Here is a 13,269-nt window from a genome sequence, read left to right as displayed (position 1 = left end):
GTTCCTGTTTCAGCAATGTGTGTGTAGATGCTGGTCCTTTGTCCCAAATTATATTAAACACTGAATATTAGTGGAAACCTCTTGTATTAATGGTTCTTTGTCCATATCAAAATTTTTTCAGTATCCACACATAAAATCCCATCTTATTTTCTAATTATTGCAAAAAATCGTTTAAAATCATCACCATTATTGTTTTTTTGTCTGTATTATGTAATTAAGGGACTAAACGTGACAATCACTGTGTTCTAACATTACAAAATCTGTACATGAGCCCTAAAGGATAGTATTTTCTTCGCAGGATCCAACTGGACCAGATGGTGGTATTTATCGGTGTCATGTGAAAAATGAATTTGGTGAAAGTAATGCCAACTTGAATCTCAACATAGAAGCAGAGCCTGAACCTGAAGGGGATGGTCCAACTTTCATTGAAAAACCACGTATTGTCTCGGAACAAGGCGGAAAACTTGTCATCATGGAATGTAAGGTCAAAGCAAACCCCAAACCAACAATAGTATGGTACAGAGAAGGAAAAGTCGTGAAAGAATCTTCAAAAATTTCAATGAAGGTGGACCAGAAAGGTGACACATACCACATCATTCTGGAAGTGAGGGTATGTACAGTGAATCTGTGACATGCTATTAATTTCATTCTAAAAGTTACAGAAATTATTAAATTGATTGTAAATTGGAAGTAATGGAAATAGTTAAATGTAAATTGAATTTAATCACTTGAATTTATTTTGAAGGTGTAAATTGCATTTCAAGTTTTGCTTTAGCATAATTTTTCTCAACAATACAGTTTCTTTCACAAAAGAAAAAGTAATGGGATATGGAAATAAATTAAAATACTTGTTGAAAATATCAAAATAATGCTTTATTTCTGTTGTTTGGTTCCAAATCCCACATAAAATGAGACAAGTAGTCAAAAGAGTTTGATGGTATCACCAGATTCAAGTGTTTGCAGTTTTCATTTACAAAATATAATATTAGAAGATGGAATATATAATATAGCTTCTACACTCTGCATTTATCATTTTAAATTGTACTGAGGCATAATTACAATGAATACATACATATATTTACAGCCTGAGGCAGTACCACATGCTAAAAGCACAAAAATGCAGTTTATACATTGCTGGCCATTAAAATTGCTACAGCATGGAACAGTGATGGCTGTGTTCACTACTTTGCCCTCTGCCTAGGCCATTCAGCCTGTCTGTTGGCACAATTGTGTATATGGGATCATACACAACCACTGAATGGCTCCCACAGATCTTGAACAGACCACCTGAAGAGAAACTTACCTAATATGTTAAAAAATTAAATTTGAAACAATTACATCATTGTCTCTTATCCAGACACAAATTGTGACACAATTATGTGCCCTAGTATCTACCCACATGATTATCTCATTGACGGAGGACATCGAAAGGGTGCAAAAAAGGGCAGCTCGTTTTGTATTATCACATAGTAGGGGAGAGAGTGTGGCAGATATGATATGCGAATTGGGATGGAAGTCATTACAGCAAAGATGTTTTTCGTTGCGGCGAGATCTATTTACGAAATTTCAGTCACCAACTTTCTCTTCCGAATGCGAAAATATTTTGTTGAGAACCTACATAATTAGGAATGATAATCAAAATATTATAAGAGAAATCAGAGCTCGAACAGAAAGGTTTAGATGTTCGTTTTTCCCGCGCGCTGTTCGGGAGTGGAATGGTAGAGAGATAGTATGATTGTGGTTCGACGAACCCTCTGCCAAGCACTTAAATGTGAATTGCAGAGTAGTCATGTAGATGTAGATGTAGATGTAGATGTCTGGTACTTAACAGATTGACATTGGATGTTCCAATGGGTGTGATATGTCCTGTTAATGAAACCCACTATCGTTATTTCCATTTGCAACAGCATTATGAAATAACTCACTGAACAAGTAAGCGATTACAATTTGATTTGTATATTTCAAGAGGACTTACAGCAAGTGTCTGAAATATTTATTCATTGGAACACATGCACCACTACCAATATTGTAGTGCTCACCTTGTCTGCTATCACATGTCACTTGTAATAATATATATGCATGTTGATGGTAATGATAACCTCAGTGCAAATGCATAAAATGCCCGATTTATCATACACTTGCTGTACCAAAAATTGTGTCTTCCTGTTGGACATATATAAGCAGCTTGCTGGTAATGATAACTTCATTGTGGATATGCAATATGTCTGAACTCTTGATGAGGATGATCATCAGTAGATGCTACATGTGTAGTGTGTCACAAGATGAGAATTTGGACTGGAGAGAAGTGTGTCCAGATAGCCAAAGTGGCTAAGATGACCACTGGCTTAAAATGGGAAATCCAGATTCGAGTCCCGATCTGGCACAAAGTTTCACTCTTTCCATTGAATTTAAACCAATACCCAAATGCGCATGAGATCTCTATTTCTCTTAAATCATGCATTTAGACCCTAAGAAAAAAAAAAAGATGCACCATGAAGAAATTATCTGAAAGGGATGCAAATTAGTAAATGTAATGCACATGTACAGACAAACAGATGATTACAGTTTCAGAAAAATTGGGTGACTGATTCTAGAGAAACAGATTCACAAACTGAGCAAGTCAATAACATGTTAGTTCACCTCTGCCTCTTATGCATTGATTGATAGAGTTGTTTGAGGTCCTCATATGGAATATCATGCCAAATTATGTCCAATTAACACATTAGATTATCAAAATCATGAGATGGCTAGAGAGCCCTGCCCATAATGCTACCAACATTCTCAATTGGGGAGAGATTTGGAGACCTCGTTGGCTAAGGCAGGGCTTGGCAAGCATGAAGAAAGCAGTAGAAACTCTAGCCACATGCCAATGGGCATTATCTTCCTGAAATGTAAGCCCAGGATGGCTTACCATGAAGGGCAACAAAACAGGCCATAGAATATTGTCGATGTACTGCTGTGCAGTAAAGGTGTCACAGATGACAATAAAAGATTTTCTGCTATGAAAAGCAATGCCATCCTGGACAATCACTTCTGGTTGTTGGGCCATAAGGCGGGTGACAGTTAGGTTGGTATCTCACCCCTGTTTGGGGCTTTGCTAGACATGTCTTTGACCTACAATCTCAATGACTGAAGTAGAACTGTCTTCAGTGATGAGTCCCACTTCAAACTAAGCCCCACTGATCAGTAATGATGTGTCCAATGATGTTCCAGACAGGGGTGGGATACAAATCTGACTGTCGCCCGATATATGGTGCAACAACCAGGAGTGATGGTCTGAGGTGCTATTTCTTTTCATAGCAAGACCCCTTTGGTTGTTATCCGCAACATCCTTACATACAGCACAGCAGTATGTTGATGATATTCTATGCCCTGTTTTGTTGTCTTTCATGACAAGCCATTCAGGGCTTGCATTTCACCAAGATAATGCCTGCCCACACACAACAATAGTTTCTACTGCTTGTCTTCGTGCTTGCCAAATCGTACCTTTCTCACCAACTGAGAATGTTTGGAACGTTATGGGCAGGGCCCTACAACCATCTTGAGATTTTTACAATCTAATATGCCAGTTGGACACAATTTGGCACGATATCCCTCAGGACATCCAACAACTCTGTCAATCAGTGCCAACCTGAATAACTGCTTGTATAATGGCCAGAGGTGGACTGATGCATTATTGACTTGCTCAATTTGTGAAGCTCTTTCTCTTGAATAAGTCATCAAATTACTCCAAAATTATAATTGTTTGTTTGTCTTTACATGTAGATCACATCTGCCAATTGCCATCCCATTCAGATAATTCCTTTTTTATTTTTATTTTTTAAATTATTTCATCTTTTTTTATATACATGCCTTGACAGTAATGATAACTTAAGTGCAGATGCACACCGTGTCTGAACTCTTGAGGGAATCAGATGAAGCTGCAAACAGTGAGGATAATGGTCAGTGGACACTATATATGTAGTGTTTAACAAGTTGATAATTTGGGTTGGAGGGGAATCATGTCTGGATAGGCAAAGCAGTTAAGGCAACTGCTCACATAAAGTGCTAAATCTGCATTGAGTCCGGTTCTGGTACAAATTATCACTTGTTGCCATTAAATTTAATTTAAAGTCCAAATGCAGGTGAGTTTTGTATTTCTCTTAAATCATGTACATATGTCACATAATCATCTTTAACAATGATATAAGAATAAATGGCATCATCATACTAGGTGCGGACAGTTGACTCTCGCAGATCAGTTTTCAGCACACCAGGACAATATATTACAATTTCACAGAAAAAGTGTCGTAGGGATGCTCCACAACATTGCCACACTTCTGTGACTGATCAGATTGCTTGACCTGTAACCAATGGACAATCTATGTATCACAAGATTTTGTGGAAAATAAGGACAGCATACATTTTGAGAAGCTACATAATGTTTCCAGGAGCAGATGTGGATTCTGACCATAATTTATTAGTTATAAAATGTAATGCAATCAGTTATGAATTGGATGAAAGCTGAAGAATTTGCAGAAAGGTAGGAAATTAAGGAGTAGAGGCCTGGATGAACTGAGGCAGCCAGAGATTTTTCAGAGTTCCAGAGGAAATATTAGCTAACAACTGACTGAAATAGGTGAAAAGAATACAATAGAAGATGATTGGATAACTTTGAGAGGTGAAATAATCAAGATGGTAGAGGAATAACTAGGCAAAAAGACAAGGCCCATTAGGAATTCTTTGGATAACATGATATGTTAATTCAATTGACGAAAGGAAGTAAAGTATAAAAGTTCTACAAATGAAGCTGGCAACATGGAATACAGATGTTTAAAAAATGAAATTGACTTAATGCGCAAAATGGCAAAGCATGAATGGCTGGAGGTGAGTGGGTTAGATAGATGCAATACAATGAAAGGAACATCAGGAGAGAAGAGAAGTAGTTCCATGAATATCAAGAGCTCAGATGGAAAGCCAATATTAAGAAAAGAAGGGAAGACTCCAAGGTGTAAGGAATAGACAGAAAGGCTATATAAAGAACAGAAATTTCGAGACATTATGGAAATGGAAGAGGAAAGTGGATGAATGCAGTGGTGGGGGGTAGCAATACTGCATGAAGAATTTAACAGAACTCTGAAAGAACAAAATTGAAACAAGGCACCAGGGGTAGAAGACATATTCTCAGAATTGGTAAGCTTTTTGGGTGAATTGGTGATGGCAAAACTGTTTCACTGGTACAGAGGATATATAATATATATGAAATACTGCCAGACTTCAAGAAGAATGTAATAAGCCCATATCAAAGAAGGTAGGTGCTACCAGCTTTGAGTATAACTGAACTATCAGTTTAATAAGTCATTATTGTTAAATATTAACACGAGTCACGTGCTTGATGATGGAACAGTTGATAAAATCTGAACCAAACAAAAATCAATCTGGTTTTGGAGAAATGTAAGGACATTTGAAGCAATAATGACTTAACAACTCTTTTTTAGATGATAGTCTGAATAAAAGCAAACCCAAATTTATAGATTTTATAGATTAAGGAAAAAAATATTATGACAATACTCTTTAAAATTCTTATGCTATTATGGATAAAGTACTGGGAGTGAAGGCTATTTTATAACTTGTACCGAAACCAGACTGCAGTTCTAAGAGTCATAAGACATGATAAGGGGCTGATACTAGCTTGCTGTCTGACCCCCACGATATTCAGTCTGTACTGAGAGCAACTAACAAAAGAAACCAGGGAGAAATTTGGAAAAGGAATTGAAGTTGAGAGAGAAGAAATGCAAACATAAAGGTTTGTCAGCAACACTGTAATTATCTCAGAATTGGCAAAAGACCTGGCATATCAGTTGCGTACTATGGGTAGTGTCTTGAAAAAAGACAAAGAATATCGATAAGTTGGAAACAAGTGTAATAGAGTGTAGTTAAACTGAATCAGGCAGTGTTGAGAGAACTAGATTAGGAACTGAGAAAATAAAAAGAAGTAGATGTGTTTTGCTCTTTATTGAGCAAAATAACTTTTGGTGGCCAAAGTAATAATTAAATAAAATTCAGACAGGCAGTAGAAAGAAAAGTGTATCAGAGAAAGAGAAATTTGTTAACATTCAGTGTAAACTTAAGTATTCGAAAGTATTTTTCTGGCGTGTAACCTTATGTCATAGTGAAATATTGATGATAAAAAGACTGAAATGTTATGACACAGAAGAATGCTGAAAATTAGCAGGGTTAATCAAGTAACTGGTGAAGAGATACTTCATTGAATTGGAGGAAAGAAGAGCTTTGTGGCACAATTTGACTAAAAGAAGGGATAAGTTGATAGGAAGTAGCGTGATAAATCAAAAAATGATTAATGTGGCAATGGATGCAGTCAATTTATAGGGGAAGAACATGGCTTGATTACAGTAAGCAGATTGAAATAGATAATGAGGGTTGCACAGGTTGGACTAGTGAGGGGAGCTGCATGAAATCAATACTCAGACTAAATACCACAATAACAACCTTATTTTCATAATCCATACCACCAGTTTCCCTCATGAAAACAAACAAAACTTGTACCCATATGTTACTGTCACTTGTGTTAGAGTACTAAATTCTGAAGATAAGGCAGTCATATTTTGTTTAGTGTATCTTGTTTCAAAGTACACAAAAAACAGCAAAAAAGTTATGTTGACGTACAACAGTCAGAAAATTTAGCGTACAACAAATATGCTTTCCATGCGAGGACAACACTCTTCCAATTATGATTTGAATATTATATATAATAAGTAACTGGTGCAGTTTTCCATTATTTAGTTCATAAATGACAGAGTTGCAAACTTTCCTAAAACATTGATTATGATGAACAAAATTACATTATCTTCCAATTATCTGTGAATTATTTTGTTGTCTTGCCTTTCACTTTAAATTTGTTCAGATGAAGCAAAATCAACATGGAATATCGGCATTCGCACCTGTTAATTTCTCCTCCCCCCTTCCTCCTCCCCCTCCCTTTCCCCAAGAGTTTGTATGTAGAAATGAGAAAATTAAAGCATAAAGTCTTCTGAATTCCAGAGGAGAACTGTATTTGTGTTACATTTAAATTTCTTTTACAGGATCCTCAATTGGAAGATTCTGGGCTGTACAAATGTAACATAAAGAATGACCTTGGAGAACTAAATGCAAACCTGACACTCAACATTGAAAGTGAGTAACTGTTTTAATGTAATTTTCTATTCAGTGCAAACAGTGTGTGTGTGTATGTACATGCAGTGCATTTTTAATCATTTTCAAAATGCCTTCAGTTGTTCCTGTTATCAAGGAAAAGCCAAAGGTTATTAAGATAGTGAAAAAGAAGACTGTGATTATTGAGTGCACAGTGCAATCAAAGTTTGCACCCAAGTGTACATGGTTCAAAGAGAGAACAGCAGTCAAGGAAGACAACAGACGTTCTGTGCATGTGGAGCAAGTGAAAGAGGTATGATTACAGTGATAAATTAACTTTTTGGTTAAAGGAATAAAGTCATTCACTATGGTGCAGTTTTTCACGTATTGCTCTATGTAATCTCTACTTGTGCTCAGTTACCTCAGAACAACAGTACACACATTCTTCCTTTGCAAAAGAGTAGATCCTCACTCCCTGATAATTAGTCACAGAGTCAATCTCATCTCTAGTAAGAAGGACTGTGTTTTTTTGTGATTTGCTGAGAAAAATTAGGGTCATTGAGCATTGTTGCTGCTTCCATTCAGTTAAGTACATCCCGTATTCAACCAGTCATAAGTTTTAAATTACCCAGACAAAGTTTAAACAACGCTATCTTTATGTGTTTGAAGTACTAAACTAAAAGTATTATTACCATAATATAAATACTAGTTGTTTTACGAAATGATTTTCATACACTGTACATGATCTACCACTTGACTGCATGACACTATGTATGCACTAATACGTACCTAATTATGTACACTTTAAGATTCATTCTTCATGTACAGGCTTGATTCACTCTAGCACATATTCTGACAGTATAATTGTAGAAGCCATTGCAGTTACTGTTTAGTCCCATTTGGGTGATGCACATGGTGGCAGTAATGATGATTCCCAGGTTAAAGTTTAAAACACGTTATTCACAGCACAAGTTTGCAATAAGTAAAGTAGTAATAACAACTGAAAGATCGTTCATGATCGCTTGAAAGTAACAGAAACAAATTTCACTGACATGATACTAAGTCTGAGGGAAGCCTCATCCCAAGCGGCCAGAAAGCTGTGTCCACTGGGCCATACCATATGTAGTACTGTGAAGCAGTGCGAGGATGGCATGGTGTAGAGTGGAGCGCCCAGGCTGGTTTCTGTGAGTTCTCAATTGATAAGCAATGAGTGTAGCTGGCCGTAGGTCGAGAACTGAGTGCTACTGCTGGAGGCTGTGCTTGGCATTAAATATCCAGCAGGTGGAAGTACATCTGTGACCACGTGATGTGAAGATGGTACTTGTGTCCTCGATAGCAACTCTGCCACTTTCCTGATGTGCACACTGCTCAGGAGCATGGGTGGTGCCCTCTGGTGGCACCTGTAACAGACAGTGTATCAGCAGAATGTCTGTATTCAGTATGGTGTCTATCACATATGATGTCCTTGTGATATTAGTAAATAATCTCCGGAGGAGAGAGACCTCTGGCCCAAGGGCAAGCAACCCACAGGGCAAAGATGTCATACCAGCAACAGTACACTATTAACCAAAAATGACTTAAACTGATGATTACTGTTTTGACATACTTGCAATAGATGGAATTTTACTTTTATTTTTAAGTGCTGTTTTATGACTATTTGACAAGAAAATGCCATTAAGCTATCAACAAGTTGGCTTATGATTTAGTGACTCAATATATGAACTATATATGACGCTAGTATCTGTTCCCGAAAGAACAGTTACCGTGGATGACCATGCAGCTTTACTAGAAATGAATTGATAATTAAATGGACACCCTAGCTGCAAACAGGCGTTGATGTACTTCATTGGGGACATGTTGAAAATGTGTGCCCCAACCGGGACTCGAACCCGGGATCTCCTGGTTACTTGGCAGACGCTCTATCCATCTGAGCCACCGCGGGCACAGAGGATAGTGCGTCTGCAGGGACTTATCCCTTGCACGCTCCCCGTGAGATCCACATTCCCAACATGTCCACACCACTACATTCGTAGTGCGCCTAATAGATGTTTGCCCATCATACTCATTACTCGTGGCAGATTAATCTACCAAGTCCCGTACGAGTTTTGGGCATAGCGTGTGCGTTCGCACAAGAAGGTCAATGGCCGGGAAGCCATATTTTAACTATATATGACGGTAGTATCTGTTCCCGAAAGAACAGTTACCGTGGATGACCATGCAGCTTTACTAGAAATGAATTGATAATTAAATGGACACCCTAGCTGCAAACAGGCGTTGATGTACTTCATTGGGGACATGGTGAAAATGTGTGCCCCGACCGGGACTCAAACCCGGGATCTCCTGGTTACATGGCAGACGCTCTATCCATCTGAGCCACCGCGGGCACAGAGGATAGTGCATCTGCAGTGACTTATCCCTTGCACGCTCCCCGTGAGATCCACATTCCCAACATGTCCACACCACTACATTCGTAGTGCGCGTAATAGATGTTTGCCCATCATACTCTTTACTCGTGGCAGATTAATCTACCAAGTCCCGTACGAGTTCGGGCATAGCGTGTGCATTCGCACAAGAAGGTCAATGGCTGGGAAGCCAAGGTCAATGGCCGGGAAGCCATAGTTAAAATATGGCTTCCCGGCCATTGACTTTCTTGTGCGAACACACACGCCATGCCCGAACTCGTACGGGACTTGGTAGATTAATCTGCCACGAGTAATGAGTATGATGGGCAAACATCTATTAGGTGCACTACGAATGTAGTGGTGTGGACATGTCGGGAATGTGGATCTCACGGGGAGCATGCAAGGGATAAGTCCCTGCAGACGCACTATCCTCTGTGCCCGCGGTGGCTCAGATGGATAGAGCGTCTGCCATGTAAGCAGGAGATCCCAGGTTCGAGTCCCGGTCGGGGCACACATTTTCAACATGTCCCCAATGAAGTACATCAACGCCTGTTTGCAGCTAGGGAGTCCATTTAATTATGACTCAATATATGCTTGCACAGTGGCTTGCCATATGGCACAAACATGGCCTGCGAACAAGTTCCTGCTTGCAGCATCTCCACTGAGTTTACAGAAAGATGATCAACACTGATTTTTAATAAGAGTTTAATATCACTATGCTACTGGTATAGTTACTAAAAATAAGAGTACAGGTGTTATATGTAACAAAGATAGAGCTCAGAATATTAAAACACCCCTGTAAACACTCCAAATAAAAAAAACCTTTTCAATTATACAGGGTGAGTCACCTAACGTTACCGCTGTATATACTTCGTAAACCACATCAAATACTGACGAACCGATTTCACAGACCGAACGTGAGGAGAGGGGCTAGTGTAATTGTTTAATACAAACCATACAAAAATGCACGGAAGTATGTTTTTTAACACAAACCTACGTTTTTCAAAATGGAACCATGTTAGTTTTGTTAGCACATCTGAACATATAAACAAATACGTAATCAGTGCCGTTTGTTGCATTGTAAAATGATTATTACATCCGGAGATATTGTAACCTAAAGTTGACGCTTGAAACCTCCGACGTTCAGTTGCGTGTTGTAACAAACACGGGCCGCGGTCGGCGAGCAGCATCTGCAGGGACATGTTTACGATGACGACCGTGTTTACGAGTGTGGCTGTAGTGCACTGTTGTGGTTTGGTCTAGCTGTCGCAGTGTCCGCATGTAGCGCTTGCTGCTATTGTTATTCTACATTCGTCTCTGCACGCAGACCAACTGTAGTACACCGTGTTACCAGACGTCTGTGATAGTGTAGTGTTGTAGGAACTGTGACCATGGTGTATTCGAACTCTGAAAAGGCGGAGATGATACTCATCTATGGCGAGTGTCGACGAAATGCAGCTGAAGCCTGCAGGGTGTATGCAGAACGGTACCTGGACAGAGAGCATCATCCAACGTGCCGCACATTGCAAAACATCTACCGCCAACTGTATGCAACAGGTATGGTCGTAGCACGCAAACGGGTCCGTAACAGGCCCGTCACAGGAGAAGCGGGTGCAGTTGGTGTGTTAGCTGCTGTTGCCATGAACCCACACATTAGTACACGGGACATTGCGAGAGCCGATGGACTGAGTCAAAGTAGTGTCATGCGCATACTGCATCGTCACCGCTTTCACCCGTTTCATGTGTATCAGCATGATGGTGCACCTGCACATTCCACAATTAACACTAGGCTGACCCTTGACAGAATGTTCGACGGGCGTTTCATAGGACGTGGAGGACGCATAAATTGGCCAGCCCGTTCTCCTGATCTTACACCTCTGGACTTCTTTCTGTGGGGTACGTTAAAGGAGAATGTGTACCGTGATGTGCCTACAACCCCAGATGATATGAAACAACGTATTGTGGCAGACCAATAAAAAGGTGTTAGCATGTGGACGTAATGTGCTGTTCCAGTCTCTTCTGTACCTAAGGTGCTCTCCGATACACACCATCGAACAGCGGAGGAGTGGTACTCAAGCGTCAACTTTAGGTTACAATATCTCCAGATGTAATTAACATTTTACAATGCAACAAATGGCACTGATTACGTATTTGTTTATATGTTCAGATGTGCTAACAAAGCTAACGGGGTTCCATTTAAAAAAACGTAGGTTTGTGTTAAAAAACATACTCCCGTGCATTTTTTTATGGTTTGTATTAACCAATTACACTAGCCCCTCTCCTCACGTTCGGTCTGTGGAATCGATTCGTCAGTATTTGATGTGGTTTACGAAATATATCCAGCGGTAATGTTAGGTGACTCACCCTGTATACGAAAAAGCACTTGGAATGTCAGATTTTAATTTTCCTTTAATCAATCCAGCATTCCCTACTTCTTTGTCAGAAAATAAATGGTTACTTATTTATTATTTTCCTCTGTACTTTTTACTTGATTATGTTCACTGTAACAGCTATTTATGTAGGAATGAACATATCATACTATAAGTGATAGGTCATAAAAATATCCACTCTTTCATCTGTATAAATGGTTAACACTGTACATCTTTCTTTTTGCTCAACACACTTGCTGCTAGTAATTGTCTTCAGTGGCTATTCATTGAAGATTGATTTTATTTTTAAAAATGGAAAATTCAGAAATAACATACAAATAAGGGTTAGATCACTATTCACTAATCAGAGGTGGCACTGAGAAACGGATAAACGGCTCGATTTTCAGCCAGTTTCTTTGTCAGAACTTGAAATAAATTGTTATGAGAATTACATTTTATTTTATTTGTTTTTACACGCACTTTATTAGTATTGTACATAATCACTGTAGAAAACAAAACAAAATACGACACAACAAAATAACTACTATCCAGTATCATCTGCACCACGTTGTGTTTCATAATAGTTGCAGAACTGATTGTCTACTGTCATTGTGTTCATTCTGGTGAGGTAATTGCCACTGGAGCATATAATTTATTTAGGGAATTATTGGATTGTACTAAATACTAAGGCAATTTTCTAAAATTTGAGATGTTGTAAGCATGTAGAAATATATGATACATCAATGCAATACGTATTACATTTTTGTTCTATATTTATATCAACATTGGCGCTGTCATTATAGCAGTACATATTTGATTTTATCTACAGGGAGAATTTTCTGTGAAACTGGAGATTGCATCATGTTCAGAATCAGACAAAGGTACTTACAAGTTGGTTGCAAGAAATGAAAAGGGAGAGGCAACGTCACAGACTGTGGAAATTATTGACATTCCAGTAGAGGAGGAGGAAAAGGGTCAACCACCAGAGTTTGCTCTGGGTCTCCGCTCTATTGTAAGTTTTCATGCTTACCCTTAAATTGTTCACTGTATCCCTGAAATAAGAATGTTTATGAAGAGATTTCTGTGTAGACACTAATACCAGCTTTGAACTGTTCCACAGAGCTCGGAAGAGGGAAAATCTATTGAATTTGTTGCAAAGCTGGTTACTATTGACAAGAAAGTGAAAGTTACGTGGTACAGGTATGTCAGTTTATAAAGTACAAACATTAGTTTCAGTGTCCCTCTTTTTCAGTGGGTTAGTTGATATTAAATACAGACTTCTAAGGATATGGAGGCAATATACACATTTACAAGCAGCATTCCTGTATGCATATTGTGACACATTTTTTAATTTTATGATGTTGTAA

General features: G+C 38.7%; 1 protein-coding gene across 29 annotated transcripts in view; it reads left to right on the top strand.

Moving 5' to 3' along the window:
- Positions 1–13,269, top strand: part of LOC126248677 (twitchin) — a 523,948-nt gene that overhangs the window by 126,913 nt on the left and 383,766 nt on the right. For all 29 annotated transcript variants that reach the window (XM_049949938.1, XM_049949935.1, XM_049949939.1 and 26 more), the window contains 5 exons: positions 299–610; positions 7,083–7,173; positions 7,272–7,444; positions 12,732–12,914; positions 13,023–13,102. In XM_049949938.1, coding sequence (XP_049805895.1) covers positions 299–610; positions 7,083–7,173; positions 7,272–7,444; positions 12,732–12,914; positions 13,023–13,102 — 839 coding nt within the window. The remainder of the gene's footprint in view (positions 1–298; positions 611–7,082; positions 7,174–7,271; positions 7,445–12,731; positions 12,915–13,022; positions 13,103–13,269) is intronic.

This window comes from Schistocerca nitens, chromosome 3, assembly GCF_023898315.1.
Source record: "Schistocerca nitens isolate TAMUIC-IGC-003100 chromosome 3, iqSchNite1.1, whole genome shotgun sequence".
Classification (NCBI taxonomy): Eukaryota; Metazoa; Arthropoda; class Insecta; order Orthoptera; family Acrididae; genus Schistocerca; species Schistocerca nitens.
This window is presented reverse-complemented; position numbering and strand designations above follow the sequence as displayed.